General features: G+C 39.9%; 1 protein-coding gene across 1 annotated transcript; it reads left to right on the plus strand.

The window, feature by feature from the left end:
- PSMD5 (proteasome 26S subunit, non-ATPase 5) lies at window positions 1-25,409 on the plus strand. Its single transcript, XM_012458241.2, has 10 exons — window positions 1-200; window positions 7,578-7,722; window positions 9,125-9,238; window positions 9,611-9,739; window positions 11,952-12,061; window positions 13,972-14,114; window positions 16,044-16,235; window positions 19,574-19,683; window positions 19,802-19,942; window positions 23,005-25,409. The coding sequence occupies exons 1-10, from the start codon at window positions 28-30 to the stop codon at window positions 23,260-23,262; spliced, it is 1,515 nt and encodes a 504-aa protein (XP_012313664.1). The 5' UTR covers window positions 1-27; the 3' UTR covers window positions 23,263-25,409.
- The last annotated feature ends 46 nt before the right edge of the window (window positions 25,410-25,455 follow it).

Here is a 25,455-nt window from a genome sequence, read left to right on the forward strand (position 1 = left end):
GGGCCAGCCCCTGCGTTGGGGGGCAAGATGGCGGAGCAGGCTTTGACGCTGCTGAGGGAGGTGGCGAGACTGGAAGCGCCGCTGGAGGAGCTGCGCGCGCTTCACTCCGTGTTGCAGGCCGTGCCGCTCAATGAGCTTCGCGAGCAAGCGGCGGAGCTGCGCCTCGGCCCGCTTTTCTCTCTGCTCAACGAGAACCATAGGTGAGAGGACCCCGAGGGCTTGAGCCGAGGAGAGAGGCACCCCTAAATACGGTCACGAAAGTGGTTGGAGGCAAGAACAGCGCTTTTCCCAGTCACAGGGGAGGTGGAAAGTAACCGAAATTTGCAGAGAAGGAAGGATCCTGGGGCAAGAGACGGGGTTCACGTTCAGCCTGAGAGTGCCCAGGGTCAGTTTTCTCCCGTTTTCTTGAAGCAGGAATTAAAGGAGGGAAGTAAAGTTGTCCACTTAAAAGGAGCATTCCACATCCTTTTGTACAGGTTCTTGATTTGTTTCCTCTTCCAATAGGATCCTATCCTGGCAATGTGGCAAGAACCATTAGCATTTTAAATTCACATGCCTTTTCATCCAGTCATTCTTGTCACGAAAATTTAATATAGGTATACGTGCACAAAATGTGTAGTTATTTTGTCCTTTCGAACCCGAGGCTGAAATTGCTCCAAAAGCAGCGGCAGGGGAGTTCCCACAAGGGAGTGCTTCAAGCCTTCCCGAGATGTGGCTGGTTGAGATGCCAGAGAAAGAATCACTGAATGCCAAGGCGATCAGTCCAAAAGCGTTTAGGGGGAAACTTACAGAGGGCTGCAGAAATTGTCTGGACGGACACTGAGAGACCTTTGTATGTCCGCCGCGAAGGGGGTCAGGATCAGTTCAGATGAGAGTTTAAAGGAATTTGGCTCAGAGGTGAGGTCAGTCTTTTTCAGTGTTTTGGGCAACAACCTAGATACCTTTATCACCTGGGAATGTTCAAGGCCCAGGTTTATGGTCAAGCGTGCCAGGGAAACCTGCAGCTGGCTAGGTCAGAGAGCAATCAAGGCACTCTGAGTTTCATCAGGACACAGAAAGAATATTTATAACATATCATATGTGACACCAAAACACTAGAAACAATCTAAATATCCGTTAACAGGGGATTCCAAATTATGCACTATTACTCTGTAACACTATGCAGTTATTTAAGATACTGAGGTAGATGTATGTATACGTATGTAGACATGAAAAGACCTCTGTGTTGCTGAATGAAAAATTGCAGGATTTATGAATCTGTAATTTTAATCTGTAATTTTTAAAAATGATTACAATCCTCCCAACCCCCACAGGCTTCTATAACTTGTATATAACACTGGAAGTATCTGCAAAGGTACACCAGAAACTATTGATAAGGAAATGGGGCTGAAAATAGTAGGACGACTTTTACTTTTGGTATTTTACACATCAGTAGTGTTTGATTAAAAAACACTTTGTAGCCGGGCACGATGGCTCACACCTGTAATCCCAGCACTTTGGGAGGCCGAGGCGGGTGGATCACCTGAGATCAGGAGACCAGCCTGACCAACACGGAGAAACCCGTCTCTACTAAAAATACAAAATTAGCTGGATGTGGTGGTGCAGGCCTGTAATCCCAGATACTAGGGAGGCTGATGCAGGAGAATCGCTTGAACCCAGGAGGCAGAGGTTGGGGTGAGCCAAGATCGTGCCATTGCACTCCAGCCTGGGCAACAAGAGCGAAACTCCACTTCAAAAAAAAACTTTGTAGACCGGGAGCAGTGGCTCACACCTGTAATCCTAACACTTTGGGAGGCTGAGGCTGAGCTTGAGCTCAGGAGTTCAAGACCAGCTTGAGCAACATGGTGAAAACCCGTCTCTACAAAACAAAATAAAAAATTAATTGGGCGTTGCCTGTAGTCCCGCTACTTTGAGGGCTGAGGCGGGAGGATGGAGGATCGCTTGAGCCCGGGAGGTGGAGGTTGCAGTGAGCAGAGATTGCCCACTGCACTCCAGCCTGGGCGACAGAGTGAGGCCCTGCCTTTTTTTTTTTTTTTTTTTTTTTTAAGATGGAGTCACACTCTGTCGCCCAGGCTGGAGTACAGTGGCGGAATCTAAGCTCACTGCAACCTCTGCCTCCCAAGTTCAAGTGATTCTTCTGCCTCACTCAGCTTCCAAAGTAGCTGGGACTATAGTAGCTGGACCACCACCACACCCGGCTAATTTTTTGTATTTTTAGTAGAGACAGCGTTTTACCATGTTGGCCAAGACTGGTTTCGAACTCCTGATTTCAAGTGATCCGCCTGCCTTGGCCTCCCAAAGTGCTGGGATTACAGGCATGAGCTACTGTGCCCAGCAGAGACTGTCTTTAAAAAAAAAAGAGAGAAGAAAAACATTTTATAATTCTGTCTTACCTGGATTCTGGGTGAAAAAAAGGAGAAAAACCCCACTTCATATTTGATAATTTGATCATTTAAAAGAGTTTTGAAATGTTTGTGATCCAAAGACTTTAAAGTGACCTTACTACTTGAAAAGATTATGAACCACTGAGTCAACACTGGCTGTCAGAGGGCTTTCTTGGCTATGACCTTCTAAGATTCCTTCCTTTTTTGTAAGTGTTCTCCAATCATGAAGTCTATCAGTTAACATTTTTCAAGTCTGCCTATGAAAGATTTTATTTGTCCCCTCTTTAATCCAAGCCCTCGTTTTTTCCCTCTTGCTAGGTCTGTAGTATTAATCTGACTTCTCATTACCTCTGAAATTCCTTTTCTAGCAAGTCCTTCCCACCCTGTAACCCTAGTGAGCATACATCTCAGGTCAGTAGGTGCTAATCTTTTCCATGGTTTCTCATTGCCTTAGTGAGTTTTTAGAGTGCCATTTGGGCCCTTTACAGTATATTTCCATCCTACTTTTCCCACCTCACCTTTTTCCTCCACTCCACTTCTTTTCATCTGCTCCAGCTACCATGTGGGCACCCTTATTTTTCCTTAAGCGTGACTTACACTTTCCTGACTTTACTCATACCACCCTTCTAACTGAAATACTTTGCTGTCTATCCTGTCCATCCTTTTAGGCCCACTAAAGAGCCATCCCCTCCAAAATATTTTTCTCAATTATTCCAGTTGCAAATGACTGCTCCTCAGATCTGCTAAAGGACATTATTGTTATTTCTGTAAATGATACTTGACACTATTACCTATGTTATAGTTCTCTGTGTGTCTGTTTCTAGTTTGTAAATTCTTTGAAGGCAGTGACTGCATTTTGTTCATCTCTGCATCCCTCTTAGGGCGCAGCACACAATGCAGTATATACACAATGAAAGATGAGACTCACAGGGTTTAGAGTGACCACCTAGTCCAACCTCTTCATTTTAGAGATGAAGAGACTTTCAAAGGTCATACCACAAGTTGATAACAGAGAAGCAGTAGGAAGTGAAGTGAGGGAGAGTTTGAGGATTAAGGTCCATGGGAAGATAGTTTGCTAAATGAAGGAGCAGTGCTTTAGGGAACAGTGTTAATGGATTGTTCCCTAAAGAACTGGATACATAGTAGATACCAATTGCAATTTGTGAGAATAATTCTCTGGATAGTATCTGTCAGTCTCCAGATATATTGCTGTTATCCTGACTAAACCACATAGGTTGCTGTGTATTGGTTCACAATCTGATCTTGTAGATGTAAATTAAGATCTTGACAGTTTTTTTTTGAGAGAGTTTAAGTCCTAAGATTACTGCTTTAGAATATGAAAATCAAACAAGACTAATTTTAAGCATTAACTCTTTGGCTTGTTGGCACAGAAGGGTCACATAGGACCTAAAATTTGTGCACTGTACAGTTTAACATACCACTACTTTTTTTTAAACAGCTTTTTAAAGGTATAATTTATATACAATGAACTGCACTTAATAAAATTTACAAGTTGGCAAGTTTTGACATACATATACACCCGTGAAGCCATCACCACAATCAAGATAGCAGATGTATCTTTCACTCCCAGAAGCTCCCTCACACCCTTTGCTAATCTCTCCCTGTTTCAACCGGCCAACCACTCATCTGCTTTCTATCACTATAGATGAACTTGCCCCTTATTTTGGCCAAACATGGGAGGAAGGGATCATATAAATGGAGTCATACATTATGTATTCTTTTGTTTTGTTTCCATCATACAGCATAGTTATTTTGAGATTTATCTGTGTGGCATGAATAAATAGTTCATTTCTGTTTATTGTTGAGTAGTAGTCCATTGTATGAATGCAATCTATTCCTCTGTTGGTGAACATTTGAGATTTGAATTGTTTTCTGTTTGGAGATATTATAAATAACACTGCTGTGAACATTCATGTACAAGTCTTTACATAAAAATATCCTTTCTTTTCTCTTTGAGTAAATAGCTAGGAGTGGAATGGCTAGATGGTGTGGTAGGTGTATACTTTTTAAGCAGCTACCAAACTGTTTTCCAAAGTGGTTACACTATTTTACCTTTCTACCAGCAGTGTATGAGAATGGATCATAGACCTAAATATAAAACCTAGAACTACAAAACTTCTAGAAGAAAACATAGGAAAAAAAATTATGACCTTTAGTTAAAAGACTTCTTTAATATGACACCGAAAGCATGATCCATACAAGAACAAATTGAGCTGGGCATGGTGGCTCATGCCTGTGGTCCCAGCTACTCAGGAGGCTGAGGTGGAGGCTACAGTGAGCTGTGATTGCTCCATTACACTCCAGCCTGAGTGACAGAGATCCTGTCTTAAAAAAAAGAACAAAGTAATACAAAGTAGAATTCATCAAAATTAAACATTCTGTTCTTTAAAGGTTACATACAGTAAGAGAATGAAAAGTCACAAATGAAGAAAAATCTTTGTGAATAATATATCTGATTAAGGACTTACATTCAGAATATGTAAGGAGCTTTCAAAACTAAATAGCAAGAAAAGAAATAACCCAATTAAAACATGGGCAAAAGATTTGAACAAGAAGTACAGATGGTAAATATGCACATAAAAAGATATTCAACATTAATCATCAGGGAAATGCAAATTAAAATTACAGTAAGATTCTACTGCACACTATTAGATTGGCTAAAATTGCAAAAGGCACAGAAGCAACGCAACCCAAGTGTGCAACCAAAGTGTCTATGAAGAGATGAATGGATAAACAAAATGGGGTATATACGTATATGATGGGATATTGTACATATTGCCTTAAAAAGAAAGGAAATTCTAACAGGTGAACTTTGAAGACATTATATACTAAATGAAGTAAACCAGACACAAAAGGACAAATGTTGTGTGCTTTTACTTACATACCTAGAGCAGTCAAATCTAGAGAGACAGAAAGTAGAATGGTGGTTGTCAGGAGCTTGGGAGGGGAGAATAGGAGTGTTCAATGGGTGCAGAGTTTCTGGTTGGGAAGATGAAAACATTCTGGAGATGGATGATGGTGATGGCTGGACAACAAAGTGAATATACTTATTGCCACAGAACTGTACATTTAAGAATGGTTAAAATGGTAAATTTTACCTATGATCACGTTTTTTTAAAGAGAAAGAAAACCATACTCATGTATCCCCATTCCTCCTCTTCCCCCTTCCCCAAGCCTCTGGCAACCAGGAATCTACTTTCTATATGGATTTGTCTATTCTGGACATTTGATGTAAATAGAATCATTCTCAAAAGGAAGCCTTTTGTGTCTGGCTTATTTAACTTAGCATAATACTTAAAAGGTTTATTCATGTTGTAATATGTATCATTACTTCATTGTTTTTTATGGCTGAATAATATTCCATTGTCTGCACATAACACATTTATCCATTCACTTGGTGGGCATTTGGGTTGTTTCCACTGCTGTGAACATTTGTGTACAAGTTTTTGTGAAAATACATGTTTTCAATTATCTTGGGTGTAAAAACATTCTTAATACTACCTTAGGTTCAATTATGCAAAGTGGAATCTCTGAATTAAAAGGGTATGTTCTTTTTTTTTTTTTTTTTGAGACAGAGTCTCGCACTGTCACCCAGGCTGTAGTGCAGTGGCACAATCTCGGCTCACTGCAGTCTCCACCTCCTGGGTTCAAGCAATTCTCCTGCCTCAGCCTTCCTAGTAGCTGGGACTATAGACATGTGCCACCACGCCCAGCTAATTTTTTTGTATTTTTAGTAGAGATGGGGTTTCACCAGGTTGGCCAGGGTGGTTTTGATCTCCGATCTTGTGATCCGTCCGCCTTGGCCTCCCAAAGTGCTAGGATTACAGGATTGAGTCACTGCGCCTGGCGAGGTATGTTCATTTTTAAGGCTTTTCACTTGTGTTACATAGTTACCTTCCCGAAAGGTTGTACCAGTTGAATTGTATGCTAATATTAACAATATATTAGCCCATTTATTTGTAGTGTCTATTAAGAGACAAGAAAATTGTTCTTAAAACATCTTCTGTATCTACCAGTGGTAGTCACCAGGTTCTTTTTCATAGCGCTTCCCTCTTCTCTCCATCCCCACTGCTGCTCCCCTGATTTACTCCATCATCACCTCTCACCATTAACTGCCTTGTAATTGAAAATTTTTTCCCTAACACTGGTGCAGAGTGATTTCTAGAAGTCAGATCTCATCATTTTACTTCTTTATTTAAGACCACTTTGTGACTTGCCATTGATTTTCTGGAAAAAGTCTAAATTCCAAGCATGATATAAAATACCGGTTAGAATCTGGCTTCTGTGCATCTTTTACGTTTCAGTTCTTGTCCTTAACCTTACCCTTTTACCTTCTTAACACCTGTCTCCCATTCTGACCCCAATCATACCAAGCTACTTATTCCTTGAAAGTATAACACTGTGTCTCATTCTTCTCTGCCTTTTCATGCACTGCTATTGCTACTCCCTCTACGTGGAACACGTTTCTTCTAGATAACTCCTACTTTTTCTTAAAATTTAGTTTAGATGTTACCCTTCTAGGAAGCCTTCCCTGTACCCTCTGTTCTTTTTTAAGCTCCTATAGTTTCTGGCCTTAGCCTATAGCATTTATTTATTTGGATTACAGTTGCCTTTTTTGTTTTTCTGTATCTTTCATTGGATTGAGCTCCTTAAGACTAGAGAATATATTGGGCCGGGCACAGTGGCTCACACCTGTAATCCCAACACTTTGGTAGGCCAAGGTGGGCGGATCACAAGGTCAGGAGTTCAAGACCATCCTGGCTAACACAGTGAAACCAAGTCTCTCTAAAAATACAAAAAAGCCGGGTGTGGTGGCAGGCGCCTGTAGGCTCAGCTACTCAGGTGGCTGAGGCAGGAGAACTGCTTGAACCCAGGAGGCAGAGGTTGCAGTGAGCTGAGATCACACCACTGCATTCCAGCCTGAGTGACAAAGCGAGACTCTGTCTCAAGAAAAAAAAAAAATGACTAGAGAATATATCTTCTTCTTTGTAGCCCCAGCACAGACAATGTGCATAATAGGTACTTAGCAAATGTTTAATAGTTGAGCGAAAGCTGCTGTTTCAAAAAGAAGTCTGTGTGGAGGAGATGCTGACCCAACCTTCAGATATTATTAGGTTGTTACTTCCTACTTGGCAGGACGTGAACTAATAAGATCTATGATATCTCCTTCAGGGAAAAGACTACTTTGTGTGTATCCATTCTGGAGAGATTGCTCCAAGCTATGGAACCAGTTCACGTGGCCCGGAACCTCAGGGTTGACCTGCAGAGGGGACTAACTCACCCTGATGATTCTGTAAAAATCCTCACTCTTTCCCAGGTATGAAATTTTACTAGGAACTGACATTGACCACCTGCTCTGGGCCAGATTCTGTACTGGGACAGAAAGATGAAGAAAGCACAGTCTCTCTCTGTCTGTCTGTCTGTCTCTCTCTCTCTCTCCTTTTTCTCCTTCTTTCTCTCCCCCTCCCCCTCCCTCTTCTCTCCCCCTTTTCTCCTCTCCTCTGCTTCTTTTCTCCCCCCGGGAAATGTGTGGTCTATTCCAGTGTGCATAGCTAACTATAACCTGGGAGATACAAGCTAAAGAAAGAAGTTCCATTAAATATCGTCTGAATCATTCATTAATCAGATACTGACTGAGTTCCTTTTACATGCCAGGCATGGTGCCATATACTGTTAGAGTTACCAAGATAAACAAAACCTATTACTTTCCTTCAAGGAGCTCCTACTCCAAAGAAAAAAGATTCATGTGTGTTCAAATAGCCCTGTGCCATGTTAGATTCTGTTACACTGGATGAACCAAATGCTATTGTAAAGGTCACTAAACCAACAATTAAGACAGTAGCTCTTATCATCCTGGTAACCAAAGCATCCTACTATTTGAGTGAAGAGCTGATGCTAAGGATTATCTTGTTGAAATGGTAGGAGCTAAACAGTTACTCAGTAGATACTGAACTACTGTTTTTCCTTTTCTGTGTTTATTCAGCAAAAAAGGGGGCCAGGCATGGTGGCTCATGCCTGTAATCCCAGCACTTTGGGAGGCCGAGGCAGGCAGATCACCTGAGGTCAGGAGTTCGAGACCAACCTGGCCAACATGGTGAAACCCTGTCTCTACACAAATAGAGAAATTAGCCGGGCATGATGGCGGGTGCTTGTAATCCCAGATACTCAGGAAGCTGAGATGGAAGAATCACTTGAACCCAGGAGGTGGAGGTTGTAGTGAGCTGAGATCGCACCTCTGCACTCCAGCTTGGGCAACAGAGCGAGACTCTGTCTCAAAAGAAGAAAAAGGGGTGGGAGATGATATCAGTTTATTCACTGGCCATTATACACCAGATACTGTAGCAGGGGTTTGCCTATTCAGTCTCATTTAATCTTTGTTACTATGCTAGAATTAAATATTGTGTTCCCATTTTACAGATAAGAAATGAGGCTATAATTTGTGCAAGGTCAATGTAGCTAAATATAGAGCTGGGTTTGTGTTGTTTTCACTCACTGAGATATCTTACCTCTTTACCTACTTTCTTTTTTCTTTCCTTTCACAGATGTGACCATACCATATGTGTGTGAATGAATTTAGGTCATTTTGATATTTTCTGACTTGACATAGAGCTGTGACCACTAACTCCTAAAATAACTGCACACTAACGAAATTGGACCATTGTGTGTTTACCATATGTTGCCCTACTTTAGAAGAGTGTTTCTGATTGTTTTTCTTTCAGGTTGGAAGAATTGTTGAAAATTCTGATGCTGTTACTGAGATTCTAAACAATGCTGAATTACTAAAACAAATTGTTTATTGCATTGGTGGAGAGAATCTATCTGTAGCAAAAGCGGTGAGTCTACTAGAATCATTGACTTAAATGTGCAGAGACATTAATGTCCCAAAAGATAAAGAAAGGCCTTCTGAATTGAGAGGTAAAGGTTTAGAATGGCTGATTTGTGTAATTGAATTTGCAACCTCATATGGATTGTATGAAATAAACGGTTGTCAAGTAAATACCAGTAAACCCCTTTCATTTTCTAGGATACACATATAATTCTATGGGGAATACCATGTGTCTTTTCCAATTATAAATAATAGCTAAAACAGTGAATGCTCATTGGGTAAGGTGCATTCCATGCACTAATTTTTATATCAGTCTTATGAAGTAGATAATAATATTCTGTATTTTGGGGACATAAGAGATATTTTCTTTCCTTATAAGGCCATCAAATCCCTGTCAAGAATATCACTAACCCAAGCTGGACTCGAGGCTTTATTTGAAAGCAATCTGCTGGATGATTTGAAAAGTGTAATGAAAACAAATGACATTGTTCGATACAGGGTGTATGAGGTAAGACTAAAAGCATACTTTCTCATGCTTACAAAGCAGAATGAGAAGCAAGATGGCTCATTAAGTATATAATCTGTGTTTGACCCTATAGTAGGTGCTGGGAATATAGGGATGCATTTCCAGGCTAGTATGAAAGACAGTCACAAAAAATACTTACAGCCCAGCACTTTGAAGGCAAAGGCAGGAGGATATCCCTTGAGGCCAGGAGTTTCAGAACAGCCTGGACAACATTACAAGACCCCATCTCTACAGAGAAGTAAAAAATTAGCTGTGCATGGTGTTGTGTGCATGTCATCCCAACTACCTGGGAGGTTGAAGTGGGAGGATCAACTGAGCCCAGAAAGTTGACACAGCAATGAGCCATCCTTGGTTGTGCCACTGTACTCCAGCCTGGGCAACAGAGCAAGACCCTTTCTAAATATATAGATATAAAAGATATGTATTTTGAGACAGAGTCTCACTCTGTCACCCAGGTTGAAGTACAATGGTGTGATCTCAGCTCACTGCAACCTCCGCTATATATCTATCTATATGTATATCTATCTATATATATATTTATATATATATCTATATATATTTAGAGTGCAGTATAAGTACTATGATAGAGAAGATATTGAAACCAGACTTGAAAAAATTTGTAGTAATTAGAAGAAATGGCCCTTATTTGTACCAGCTTTCTACTAAACACTGTGCTAAAATACTCACATACATTATCTTTAATTCTTACAGTAAACTTTGTATGTTCTTATCATTAACCTCATATTGATGGAGCAGTGGATCCAAGGCCACATACTTAATAGGGTACATATTTGAAATGGAATCCTCTATAGTCTAATTCCTTCTTCAGAACACTTACTTTGCATGTTATACCATACTATGCTGATTTTCCTTCTCCCTCTCAGTTTCTTCTCAGTCTCCTGGCTCATTATCCTCTATTGAATCTTTAATTGTTGGAGTTCATGAAAACAGTTCCAAGCCCCGCTTTCACTGTACTTTATATTCATTCCTAGATAGTTGTAGATGATTTCACTTCCCATCTCTGATGATAGCTCTCAAATGTAAAGTTCCAACTGACACCTTTCTTCTGAGCTCAAATGTTCATACTCAACTGCTTCCTCGCTCTTGGCCACTTGGGCATATTCTAGGCCCTTCAAACTCATGCAGAAATCAAATTCCTGATCTTCCTTATCCACCCCATCCCTCTAATTAAAAACAAGAGCAACAAACTGGCCCTGTCTCAGTCTACTTAATTGAATATTAGACCTTGGCTTATTCTGAGGCTTGTTTTCCCTGCCACATATCCATTCTGTCATCATAGTGTGTCGATTTTATTTAAACCCATGCATTTCTCTTCGTTAGTACAGTTTCTACCACCCTAGACTAATGTACTGGTATCACTCACCTGGGCTACTATAGTGGCATCCAAACTGGACTCCACTCATCCATTTTTGTCATCCCTAGTCTGTCTTCACATGCAGTCAGAATGGTCTTTTAAAAGTCCAAATCTGATTGTGTCATTTCTCTGCTTAAAACCCTTCAGTGTCTTCCTATGTCTCTCAGTAAGACCTCAGGATGTATTTGTTGAATGAGTAAGAGAATGACTGACTGACAGAATGCCTGAATGAGTGAATGGTTTTATAATCCATTTGTTGTTACTGATTCAGGCTTTTGTACCCTGATTGATGTTTACTTGGGCGGGAAAGTGCTGATACACCCAGATATAATGGAACATTTCTTGTGCCACAGTGGCCAGACGTGGTGGCTCATGCCTGTAATCTCAGCACTTTGGGAGGCCAAGGCAGGCAGGTGACTTAAGGCCAGGAGTTCAAGACCAGCATGGCAAAACCCCATCGCTACTAAAAAAAATACAAAAAAATTAGCCAGGTGGTGTGTGCCTGTAATCTCAGCTACTCAGGAGGCTATGGCACAAGGATTGCTTGAACCTGGGAGGCAGAGGTTGCAGTGAGCTGAGATCACGCCACTGTACTTCAACCTGGGTAACAGAGCGAGACTCTGAAAAAAAACAAAAAAATCTGTGCCAAAGTAATTTCTAACGTGGTCACTGAAGTTTTTCTACTTAAAGAGACAGAGACAAATAATGGATTTTTAAAAACTCATTTATAGAAAGTACTTAGTCCTACGTTTAACCGAAAATGAGATCTATCAGGCCTATGGCTGTTTTGACCTTTTTCTTCTTCTGTTTTTATTTCAGCTAATTGTAGAGATTTCTTCTGTGTCACCAGAATCTTTAAACTACTGTACCACAAGTGGATTGGTAACCCAGCTCCTGAGAGAGCTGACTGGTGAGGATGTGTTGGTCAGGTGTGTTGACTGAGAGTTCTTAAAGTGAAATGTCCTCTTTTGAAGGGCCGGGAAACAACCTTGGGATGTCTGTGATTTTCTCTATTAAAGACTTTGCCCAGGTTGCAATCTCATGACGGATGTGTGTCCTGCAGTAGGGACCTTTAGAAAATTGCTCAAGTTACGTCGTGTCAACATACTGGAACTTGGCAAAGCCCCACATGACAATTCACCACTTTCAAGTGACTGTGTTCCCTGTCCCTAAGTCTGTGTACTCTTAAAACGTTGCAATTGCATGGTAACTGCCATTTTGTATTACTAATATTTCATCATATGCATTTTTTTTGGCATTGTTAAATAGCAGTACCATGGCATGATAGAAAGAATATGGGCTAGGCCAGGCACGGTGGCTCACGCCTGTAATCCCAGTACTTTGGGAGGCTGAGGTGGGCAGATCATGAGGTCAGGAGTTTGAGACCAGCCTGGCTAACATTGTGAAACCCCGCCTCTACTAAAAATACAAAAATTAGCCGGGCACAGTGGCACACACCTGTAGTCCCAGCTACTTGGAAGGCTGAGGCAAAAGAATGGCTTGAACTCAGGAGGTGGAGGTTGTGGTTAGCCAAGATCGTGCCACTGCACTCCAGCCTGGCAACAGAACAAGACTTCGTCTTAAAAAAAAAAAAAATATGGGCTTTTCGAAATGAGGAAGACTTGGTTTGCATGCCTTTCTACTATTTATTAGCTGTTTGGCCTTGGACTGATTATTATAAGCTTTCTATACCTCAGTCAGTTTCCTCATCTCTCAGATAGAACAATAACTCTGTAAATAAGATACTGTAAGTATTAAGCTAATTGACCTTAGGAAGCAGTACAATGGCTGACATAGGTTCTCCAAGAAATGTTAATTCCAGTCTCTTCCAGCCCCTATTCCCCCTACTCCCTAAATCCTTTTTAATGTCTTCCAAATGATCTTTGTTGATATTCCACAGTTTACTAATACCTCCTCATTATTAAACAGTTGATTCGCTTCAAGTATTTTGCTGTTATGATAGCATTATAGTTATCTTTGCATATATAAGTTTTGATTTTTCTTATCTCAAATGATTTTTTGATCGTCCTGTGTTCTTTAAACATGGCTGAATTTGTTAAATCTATGTGAGTAAATCAGTCACTAGTTACATTGCTTCAGTGCATTTGAGTGTCTCAACCTAATGAGACAATTATTTTTGTTAATTATTTTTTAGCATTGTATCAAATTTCATGATACAGAAAAACCTGTTAATGGTTAGTCAAAACACTTTAGGATCAACTATAAACTGTAAAAATAAATCTTTTAGTTATTTTCTTTGATCATGGTTGGATACGAGATAATACCAAAGAATTATTATTAATTTCCTAATATGTGGCAATGGCATTATAATTGTGTGAGGAAACATTTGTGTTTTGTAGAGATGCATACTGAAGTATGCAGGGATAAATGGCAGGTTGACTAGGATTTGCTTTAAAATAGTTCAACAGAAAATAGGGAAAAAATGAAATAAAGCAAAATCTTCATAACCATAAAATCAGGTTATGGGTATATAGGGGCTTATTGTATTATTCTCATTACTTTTGTGTATGTTTGATACTTCAGAATAAAATTTTTAAAAATATTTTAGGAAGCAGCTAGGTTATAGTGGAAACAATAGTGGACTTCAAATCAGAAGGTCAAGATTTAAATCTAAACTCTGCCTGTAATAACAATGTGATTCCAGGTAAGTCACTGCAACTTTCTAGGCCTTAGTGCCTCATCTAAAAAGAGGAGCCAAGACTATTGACCTTTAAAATGTGGTGGGAAGAATTAAATAAGATAACATGTATGAGAGCAGTTTATAAACTATGCAAATCATCTGCAAACTCTCCTTGTTTTTGTCCTTCTGACATTTTAGAGCCACCTGTATAGAAATGGTGACGTCACTGGCATATACTCATCATGGGCGACAGTACCTTGCTCAAGAAGGAGTAATTGACCAAATTTCTAATATAATTGTTGGGGCAGATTCAGACCCTTTCTCTAGCTTCTATTTGCCAGGTAAGAAACGCAGATACCTATGGAAATGATGGTGCAGGTTTTATTTGTGGGAGGCTGAGGTGGGTGGATCACGAGGTCAGGAGATCAAGACCATCCTGGCTTACGCCAGGCGTGGTGGCTCACGTTAGTAATCCCAGCACTTTGGGAGGCCAAGGTGGGCGGATCACGAGGTCAGGAGTTGGAGATCAGCCTGGCCAATATGGTGAAAACCCGTCTCTACTAAAAATACAAAAATTAGCTGGTGTGGTGGCAGGTGCCTGGAATCCCAGCTACTTGGGAGGAGATTGGCAGGAGAATGGCTTGAACCTGGGCAGCGGAGTGGATTTTGAGACCTGGCCAACATGGTGAAACCTTGTCTTTACTAAAAGTACAAAAAGTAGTCCGAAGTGGTGGTGTGTGCCTGTAATCCCAGCTACTCAGTAGGCTGAGGCAGTAGAATCCCAGGAACCCAGGAAATGGAGGTTGCAGTGAGCTGAACCCGCGAAGAGAGAGAAAGAAAGAGAGAGAGAAGTAAAAATGTCTGACATAATTTTATATTAATATATAGAATAAAGATTCCACAAAAAGCTGTCAAATGAATAAATAAATTCAGTAAAGCTATAAGATACAAAATCAGTGCATAAAAATCAACATTTCTATAAACTAACAGTGAACTCTGAAAAAATAATCAAAGATACATTCCCATTTACAATAGCATTCAAAAAAATTAAATATTTATGAATAAATTTAAAGAGGTGAAAGATCTATCCACTGAGATCTATAAAAACTGATGATAATGAGAACACTTGGACACAGGGAGGGGAGCATCACACTCTGGGGTCAGTGGGGGGAAATAGGGGCGGGACAGCAGTGGGTGGGGAGTTGGGGAGGGATAACATGGGGAGAAATGCCAGATATAGGTGATGGGGAGGAAGGCAGAAAACCACACTGCCATGTGTGTACCTATGCAACAATCTTACATGTTCTTCATGTGTACCCCAAAACCTAAAATGCAATAAATAAAAAAAAAAACTGATGAAAGAAATTGAAGATGCAAGTAAATGGAAAGATATCCTATGTTCATAGATTTAAAGAATTAATATTATTAAAATATCCGTGCTACCCAAAGCACTGTATAGATTCAGTGCATCCCCTACCAAAAATTACCGAATTTAATGACATTTTTCACGAAAGCAGAAAAATCAGTTTTAAAAATATACATATTTCAAAATACATTGTTCACAATAAATATATATGACTTTTTAATTTGTCAGTTAAAAGTTAATTTTTTAAAAAAGAAGATACCTTAGCCTCTTAATGAGGGGGAATCCATTGCTCTGGGAGCTGTGTACTGTTGACTTTGGTTTCTGGAAACATCAGTGCTATTTAGAACATTAGGATATTTTTCTTTTGAAGATCAACAAAAACATAAATGAAAATACTAGTAATGACATTTAAAGTATGTTTCACAGATTAATCATGTCTCTGAGTGGGAATCTATATCTATGGTAGGATCTACTCTTGCCATTTTATTCTGGGACATGGTTGATTAGTCCTTCTTGAACAATTTTAGAAATTGGGTATGTATGTCTTCCTTAGGTAGCCTAGCTTATTTTATTAATGAACATACCCATTTAAAAATTTCTTCCTGGTAATAACTCTAAACTTGCCTTCCTGTAATTTGTATCTACTGATCCTTGTTCTTTGTTCTCCCTCTTGCATATGACGGTACTTCAATAGCTGGTCCCAGCTCCATTGACTCTCTCAGGATCACACATCACAGGTCCTTTAGAATCTCCTAATGGTCTCTCTGTTCTCCAGGCAACACACTACTCTAACCTTTCTCCACTTTCTGGCCTGCAGTTCATTTCTGTTCCTATGAAGTCATAGGGCCCACAATTCATACTGTCTTGCTCCCCTATTAAAATATATTTTTGTAAATCTCTTTAGGATTTGTGAAGTTTTTTGGAAACCTGGCTGTCATGGATAGTCCTCAACAGACCTGTGAGCGTTATCCTGTCTTTATGGAAAAAGTCTTTGAAATGATAGAAAGTCAGGACCCCACTATGATTGGTGTAGCTGTAGACACAGTTGGAATCTTGGGATCCAATGTTGAAGGAAAACAGGTTTTACAGAAAACAGGTTGGTATGACTTGGGTCTATTCAGGGTTATCTTAATTTTTGACAAGGGTTCAATATGTAAGTTCATTTGCTGGTAGGTTAACTACATTGTAGAAACTATTTTATGGGTTGTAGTCTTGTTAACCATGACCTTGGACTCATGTCTGAAAGTCTAATAATTACTACTGAACACCCCCCCCCTTTTTTTTTTTGACTTTTCACTGTTTAGGTTTCTACCAATCAGTTTCAACCAAATATTGTTTTCTGTTTCCCCTCTATGTCGTCTTTGGCTAGATTTCATGGTATAAAGACCATGAGCTAGAGTCAGAAAGGCTTGGATTCATGTCCTTGAGTTTTCTATTCCCTTCTTTTTCTTTTTTTCTTTTTTTTTTTTTTTAGAGATGGGGGGTGTCTCTCTGTTACCCAGGCTTGCCTCAAACTCCTGGGCTCAAGTAGTCCTGCCTCATCCTCATTGGCTGGGATTGCAGGTGCACACCATTGCATCCAGCTCTGACTTTGCTTTTTGAACTTCATTTACTCACTTCATTTTTCTAGCCTCATTTTCTTCATTTATAAAAATGGCATAACAACTACTTCTTAGGGTTGTTGTGAATATGAAATTTTGGGGGGTTTTTGTAATGTCAAGAAAGGAAAATAAAAGTGTTTTAAATAAGATTTTATGTTAAGAGAGATACTCCTGGCTGGGCACAGTGACTCATGCCTGTAATCCAGCACTTTGGGAGGCCAAGGTGGGTGGATTGCCTGAGCTCAGGAATTCAAGACCACCCTGGGCAACATGGCAAAATCTTGTCACTACTAAAGAATATAAAAACTAGTCAGGCGTGGTGCTGCACAGTGCTAGTTCCAGCTACTTAAGAGGCTGAGGCAGGAGAATCACTTGAACCTGGCAGGTAGAGGTTGCAGTGAGCTGAGATCATGCCACTACACTCCAGCCTGGGTGACAGAGTGAGACTCTGTCTCAAAAAATAAAATAAAATAAAAGAGGCCAGGCGTGGTGGCTCACCCCTGTACTCCCAACATTTTGGGAGGCCAAGGCGGCTGGATCACTTGAGGTCAGGAGTTCAAGACCAACCTGGCCAACATGGTGAAACCCCATCTCTACCTAAAATACAAAAATTAGCTGAGCGTGGTGGCGCGTGCCTGTAGTCCCAGCTACTCAGGAGGCTGAGGCAGGATAATGGCTTGAACCCAGGAGGCAGAGGTTGCGGTGAGCTGAAATGACACTCTACACTCCAGCCTGGGCAACAGAATGAGACTTTATCTAAAATAAAAAGAAAAATACTCTTTTTTTTTTTTTTTTTTTTTTTTTGAGACGGAGTTTCGCTCTTGTTACCCAGGCTGGAGTGCAAATGGCGCGATCTCGGCTCACCGCAACCTCCGCCTCCTGGGTTCAGGCAATTCTCCTGCCTCACCCTCCTGAGTAGCTGGGATTACAGGCACGCGCCACCATGCCCAGCTAATTTTTTGTATTAGTAGAGACGGGGTTTCACCATGTTGACCAGGATGGTCTCGATCTCTTGACCTCGTGATCCACCCGCCTCGGCCTCCCAAAGTGCTGGGATTACAGGCTTGAGCCACCGCGCCCGGCCAAGAAAAATACTCTTATGGAGCATCCATACATCCGTGAGGATCAATAGCACAACAAATTGTACACACAAAATAATATGCAGCCCAATTATTAAAATTCTTGATACGCATATGTTGAAAACTATCATGCCTATACTCCCATCACTTTAGGAGGCCAAGGCAGGAGGATCACTTAAGCCCAGGAATTCCAGACCAGCCTAGGCAACAACAAAAATTAGCCAGGTGTGGTGTGGTGCATGACTATAGTCCAGCTACTTGGGAGGCTGAGGTGGGAGGATCATTTGAGCCCAGGAGATCAAGGCTGCAGTGAGCCATGATCACGCCATTGCACTGCAGCCTAGGTGACAAAGTGAGACCCCCATCTAAAAAAATAAAAATTTAAAAAGAGTTTGGGCAAGGTGGCTCATGCCTGTAATCCCAGCACTTTGGGAGGCCAAGGCAGGTGGATCACTTGAGGTCAGGAGTTCAAGACCAGCCTGGCCAACAAGGTGAAACCCGGTCCCTACTGAAAGTACAAAAATCATCTGGGTGTGGTGGCATTCATCTATAATACCAGCTACTTGGGAGGCTGAGGCAGGAGAATGGCTTGTACCTGGGCAGCAGAGGTTGCAGTGAGCCAAGATCAGGCCACTGTACTCCAGCTTGGGTGACACAGTGAGACTACATCTCAAAAAAATAAAAAATATAAAAATAAAAAAAAAATTAATATGATGTTGCGTATCATAGCTAATATCCTTGTTTTATGTAGTTTTCTAAGTGTTTTTACCTATGACATAATCTTTTTACATAACTGCAAAGAACATACTACTGTCATTTTCATTTTCCAGGTAAGGTAGATGAAACTTAGAGGAGTTAAGAAAATTTCTAAGGTCATACTAATTAGGGCAGCTGCTACTCAAGTCCAGGTCCTTTGATTCCAGTTTTATAACTTTGCCTTATATATGCTGTGTTGCATGTAATTATGTGTTCTAGGCCTGTCACTTGTTCTCTAATTACATGCTTATTTTTGTATTGGTCTAGGTTGGTAGAGATCATAGTGTATGACAGCATAATTTTAAAAATCTCATTTTTCACTTCATATCCATTAGGATGGCTATTACTTAAAAAAAGAAAAAACCCATAAAATAAGTGTTAGGATGTGGAGAAACTGTAACCCTTGTACATTTTACATTTCCTTTATCCGACATCTCCACTTCCACGTATATACCAAAAAAAATTGTACAAATGTTTGTACACCCATGTTCATAGCAGCATTATTCATGATAACCAAAAAAAGGTGCAAGCAATTCAATGTTCATTGATAGATGAATCAATAAACAAAATGTGGTATATACATGCAATGGAATATTACTCAGCCTTTAAAAAGAATGAGATTCTGGCACATGCTATAGCATAGAGGAACCTGCACCACTATTAACATTATGCTAAGTGTAGTAAGCCAGATACATAAGGACAGATACTGTATGATTCCACTTAGATGATATACCTAGAAGAATCCAGTTCACAGGAGGTAGAATGGTGGTTGGCAGGGGATGAGGGTAGGGAAGAAAGGGAATTATTGTTTAATAGATACAGAGTTTCAGTTTGGGTTGATGAAAAAGTTCTAGAGATGGATAGTTATGATGGTTGCACAACAATGTGAATATACGTAATAGCACTGAACTATGCACTTAAAAATAGTTAAAATGGTAAATTTTATGTTGTGTATATTTTACCATAATGAAGAAGAATCTCATTGTTATCCTTCAAAGGAACTCGCTTTGAACGCTTGCTCGTGAGAATAGGACATCAAGCAAAGAATGCCTCAATGGAGCTAAAAATTAGATGTTTGGATGCAATTTCATCTCTTCTGTACTTACCAGTAAGTAGACTGGGAAATTAATAAAGGACAGTGGGTCCCAGGTGTCCTGACTTCCAAATAAGTTCGTTTCTCCAGATGAGTTAACCTTGTGATGAGATTTTCCTTTTCTTTCCTATAGCCTGAGCAGCAGACTGATGACCTTCTGAGGATGACAGAATCCTGGTTTTCTTCTTTATCCCGGGATCCACTGGAGCTCTTCCGTGGCATTAGCAGTCAACCCTTCCCTGAACTACACTGTGCTGCCTTAAAAGTGTTCACAGTAGGTATTCTTTTCCATGGGTCCTTCTGGAACCCTGCCAGTTCAACACTTGAGTACTTACAGTGAGCCAGAGCCTGTGCCATCTCTGGAGATGCACAAGTGCATAGTATAGTTTCTACCTTCTGCTACCTTAGAGACTAAGGAAGGAGACAGATTTATAAACAGATTGTTTCAGTAAAAGATACTAGGTGCTGTTTGAGGTTTGAACAGGATGCTATGTGATCACATGGTTAATTCCAGAATTTTTATCTGCCATCCTCCGTTGACCTAGCCCTAGTCTTCCTAAGCCTTATTTCCCCTGCAGGAAATAAGGCTTCTGGCACCTAATGCTCCAGTGGTACCAAACTGTTTTGTGTCTCTGAACCTTTGCTGGGCTCTCTGTATCTAACACTCTTCCTTAACTTTGCTTCTTAACTTCTTACTCTTTTGTCAAGGACTAACTCAGGTATGTCTTCAGCACACTTTGCCCAGATTGACAAGGTTGAGTTAAACAATGTTGGCTTTCCTGTGTTGCATATATTTATTTCTTCAGCAAATATTTATTGAGTTTCTGTTTTTGCTTAGTGAAGGGCATACAACAGTAAACCAAATATATAAAGACCTTCCTTTCATGTAGTTTCCTGTCTATTGAAGGAGGCAGGCAGTAAATATAATTGTACAGTTACTTATGTAATTACAGTTGTGGTAAGGATTATACCTTTGTGTTCTATTTGTTATATTATGTTGCAAATGTTTACTGACCTGTCTCACCTATTAAGTAGGTGAGAGCAGGAAGCGTATCTGATTTATCTTTGTAGCCCCAGCATAGAAAGGTAGTAATCGCTTTAGTAATCTTATCAATAATGGGATCTCAGACAGCATACATGGCCTAGACTGGGAAGGAATAAAGAGAATGGCAGGGACAAATGAGGGAAGGCTTCCTGAGGATGCGATACAGGATCTGGGTCTTGAAGAATACACGTATTCCTACAATCTTCAGAAACAATTCTTTAAGACTGCTTCAGCCGGCCAGACACAGTGGCTCATGCCTGTAATCCCAGCACTTTGGGAGACTGACATGGGCGGATCACGAGGTCAAGAGATTGAGACCATCCTGGCCAACATGGTGAAACCCCGTCTCTACTAAAAATACAAAAATTAGTTGGCCGTGGTGGCACGCACCTGTAGTCTCAGCTTCTCGGGAGGCTGAGGCAGGAGAATTGCTTGAACCCAGGAGGCGGAGGTTGCAGTGAGTCGAGATCGCGCCACTGCACTCCAGCCTGGTGCCTGGCAATGAAGCAAGACTCTGTCTCAAAAAAAAAAAAAAAAAGACTGCTTCACCCTTGTATTTTCACCGTTGTATTTATAAGGGGTCATTGTATGAGATGGCCATTTTGGCTCCTGCTTAATATTTTCATTATTAGTTCATTTTGGTTTTGCTCTTCTTTATCCTGTGCTTAGTTGGTTCCGTTGTAGAAATAATTTTTTTTTTCTAGGTCAGTGCAAAAGTATGTAGAAATAATTTTTATTTACTAGTTGGGATAACTATTTTTATTCCTGCCTACATTCATGCTTGGTTGTGAAGTAGGCCAAAGTTTCTCAAACATTAATCTTAGGAATCTTATTAAAATGCAGATTCTAATTTTCAGTAGTTGTGGGGCAGAGCCTGAGATCCTGAATGTCTAATAAGCTCTCAGGTGATGCTGATGCTACTTGTCTGTGGAACACATTTTGAGAGGAAAAAACTAGGCCATAAGCTGGATTGTAACTTCTTTTTCATAAAAATGTAATAAGTTTTGAAAAACTTACTCTTAAAATTTGGAAAATACTTAGAAGTAGAATTTTTAAAAATCATATAAAGTCATAGCTTTTGGTGCATTTCCTTTTAGTTTTTGTATTAGTGTGTGTTTATTTTTGGTGAAATATTTCAAACATAGTCATATCTTCCTACCTTTGCCCAATCCTATTCCCTTTCCTCTGTTCTTTTTTTTTTTTTCTTAACTTTTTTTTTTTTTTTTTTTAGACAGAGTTTCGCTCTTGTTACCCAGGCTGGAGTGCAATGGCGCGATCTTGGCTCACCGCAACCTCCGCCTCCTGGGTTCAGGCAATTCTCCTGCCTCAGCCTCCCGAGTAGCTGGGATTACAGGCACATGCCACCATGCCCAGCCAGCTAATTTTTGTATTTTTTAGTAGAGACGGGGTTTCACCATGTTGACCAGGATGGTCTTGATCTCTTGACCTCGTGATCCACCCGCCTCGGCCTCCCAAAGTGCTGGGATTACAGGTGTGAGCCACCGCGCCCGGCTCCTCTGTTCTTAGATAAAAATCACTGTCACAAAGTTAGGGTCCATACATGATTTCATATTTCTACCACATGCTGTATGCGTCCTTTAAATAAAACATAGTATTTTACATATTCATAAACTTTGTAAATGATATCATGCTGTTTGTATCATTCTGTTAGGTTGATGCAAAAGTAGTTGTGGTTTTTGCTTTTTTCCCCTACAATGTTTTTTCTTAATATGTCTATATTAAGAGGCAGTTAGAAAGTTGGTATTTCATTGAATAGCCACAATATATCATTCTCCTGTAAATGAAGATTTAGATAGTATCTTACAAATGATACTACAATGAACATTCTTGAAAATATTTGTGTACTATATGAGTATCTTGAAGTTAGTCTTTTCTACTTTAGTTTTTATTTTTCCACTGTGTAATCATGCATTATTTATAATTTGCATTTGCTATTTTTATATAACAGTTTTACTTATGTCATTTCCTATTCTTTGTAAACATTATTCTTAATGTTTATTTTTTATTGCTATATACCATAATTTATGTAACCATTCCCCCATTATTTATATTGTAACTTTCACACTATTATGAACGTCTTTGTATACAAGGATTTTTTTGGATTTAAGGTTATTTTATTAAGTTAGATTCTCAGGAATGAATTTACTCAAGACAAAAGGTAACATTTTTAAAGTTCATGTTGCCAGATTTCTTTGTAAATATTGTGCCATCCCACTAACAAACTTAACTTCGACTCAGAGGAATTGTATTCTTTCTGCCTTCCATTACAGGCCATTGCAAACCAACCCTGGGCTCAGAAACTTATGTTTAACAGTCCAGGTTTTGTAGAATATGTGGTGGACCGGTCTGTGGAGCATGACAAAGCTTCAAAGGATGCCAAATATGAACTAGTGAAAGCACTTGCCAATTCCAAGACAATTGCAGAAATCTTTGGGAACCCAAATTATTTGAGGCTCAGAACTTACCTGAGTGAGGGTCCATACTATGTGAAACCTATTTCCACGACAGCAGTAGAAGGAGCCGAATGATTTCTCTAGAGGCTCATGTAGAGGACCACGTTTTGACCAAAACTTCTAAGGCATTTGGCTCCATCTGTATTTCACAAAAGAGACTTCCTTGCCCCACGAATTATCATGGAATGTCTGATGTTACTTTGTCACCAACATTGTTGTGTTTCTACATTGAAATGCAAAGTGGAACTAGGTGTTTGGAATGCATTAAGAGCAGGCAAGCTTGGTCATAATAGATTCAGTGTTTTTCAGATTCCTTTCACTGCCTTAATCTTTGCAACAGGATGGAAGTTTTTTTCTTACCTCAGAAAATTTTCATGGACCTACAATTTTATTTAAAAGCCTACTTCAGGGCCAGGTGCAGTGGCTAACGCCTGTAATCCTAGCACTTTGGGAGGCCAAGGTGGGCAAATCACTTGAGTCCAGGAGTTCGAGACCAGCCTGGCCAATATGGTGAAATCTCATCTCTACTAAAAATATAAAAATTAGCCAGGTATGGTGGCACACGCCTGTAATCTCAGCTACTCAGGAGGCTGAGGCACGAGAATTGCTTGAACCTAGGAATTGGAGGTTGCAGCTGAGATCGTGCCACTGCACACGAGCCTGGGCAACACAGCAAGACTCTGTCTCAAAAATAAATAAAATAAAAACCTGCTGCCAAATTATTTCTGTATTCTCTTCACTACCTTTTTTTTCTTTTTGATCCTTTTTCCATTTCTGATTCGAATTTCAAAGTCTTGGATATATTCCTTGAAAAATGAGTAGTGTGTAATATTAAAATTATGTTCTCTATACTCAGAATACTTTTTATGAGCTCCCTTTTGTTTTTTTGTTACTATTATTCCTTTGAAAAAAAGACTTAAAATCTCTAAAAATTGTTTATAGTGTTCATGTAATGCTTTTTTGCTGTTTACCAATGAATTTTACCCTCTTGTGGTTTGGGGGAGGAAAAGTGATAACATGCTATCCAGAAGGATTCCTAAATTGTCATTTCATTTATTGGTAGGTCATCATTGTTGAGGGTTTTGCTTTGGGTTTTTCATACCCATAAAGTCAATCTTGAGTTGATCAGAAAGAGGGAAACTTACTCCTAATGAACAGAAGGGACATATGCATAAATAGGACACCATCTCATTAATTTACAAAGGATAATCTTTCTTTTCATTGACAACACCTACACCCACTTGTTTTCCAGTGTTCTCTCTTAAACAGCAAAGCCAAAGCACTCTGCATACCAAATCACCTATTCAGAGATTTCTGCATGAGCATATTTCTTTTAGGCCATGGTGACGTTGATAAACTATCCCTACTTTGTAACAAATTTTGTTTTAAGTGACTGGGATTATCTAGTCCCCAGATTGATCATCTCCCTTGGCAACTTGAGTCTCTTGTAAGTGTGTTTCCATGCCGACCAGTTCCCTACTGTTAATATCACTATTAATTAGGCTACAGTCAAGTCTTTCCTGGCCTGAGAAATATTCTCTTAAAATGACCTTTGCTTTAATCTCATTCATGATGTTGATTTTTTGTTCAATGTGGTATAATATATAAAAATATTGTCATAACTGTTTTAAGTGTATAGTTCAATATATTAAATGTTCATAATGTTGTACAACCATCACCACCATCCATCTTCAGAATTCTTTTCATCTTATACAATTGAAACTATACTCATTAAACAATAACTGTCGGGCCGGGCACGGTGGCTCAAGCCTGTAATCCCAGCACTTTGGGAGGCCGAGGCAGGTGGATCACAAGGTCAAGAGATCGAGACCATCCTGGTCAACATGGTGAAACCCCGTCTCTACTAATACAAAAAATTAGCTGGGCATGGTGGCGCGTGCCTGTAATCCCAGCTACTCAGGAGGCTGAGGCAGGAGAATTGCCTGAACCCAGGAGGCGGAGGTTGCGGTGAGCCGAGATCGTGCCATTGCACTCCAGCCTGGGTAACGAGCGAAACTCCGCCTCAAAAAAAAAAAAAAAAAAAAAAAACAATAACTGTCTATTCCCTCTTTTCTCCAGCCTCTGACAACCACCATTCTGCTTCATGACATTGATTTTATTCATTAAACATAAGAGTTTGGGGGGATGCCCTCTCTCCTATGTATGGCCTATACATTATGATTTTTTTTAGATTAAATAAAATTTGTAAATCATTTTCATTTAATAACACCTGTTGACTGCCTGTTATGTTCTTGGCGTTGGGGAAAG

The sequence above is a fragment of the Aotus nancymaae genome, unplaced genomic scaffold, assembly GCF_030222135.1.
Source record: "Aotus nancymaae isolate 86718 unplaced genomic scaffold, 86718_ANA_hifiasm-v0.15.2.pri h1tg000003l, whole genome shotgun sequence".
Taxonomy (NCBI): domain Eukaryota; kingdom Metazoa; phylum Chordata; class Mammalia; order Primates; family Aotidae; genus Aotus; species Aotus nancymaae.

Coding starts and splice junctions, on each gene's coding strand:
- PSMD5 (XM_012458241.2), top strand. CDS start 28: ATGGCGGAGCAGGCTTTGACGCTGCTGAGGGAGGTGGCGAGACTGGAA. Junction 16,236..19,573: donor ACAGGTTTTACAGAAAACAG/GTTGGTATGACT, acceptor TATCCTTCAAAG/GAACTCGCTTTGAACGCTTG. Junction 19,684..19,801: donor CATCTCTTCTGTACTTACCA/GTAAGTAGACTG, acceptor TCTTTCCTATAG/CCTGAGCAGCAGACTGATGA.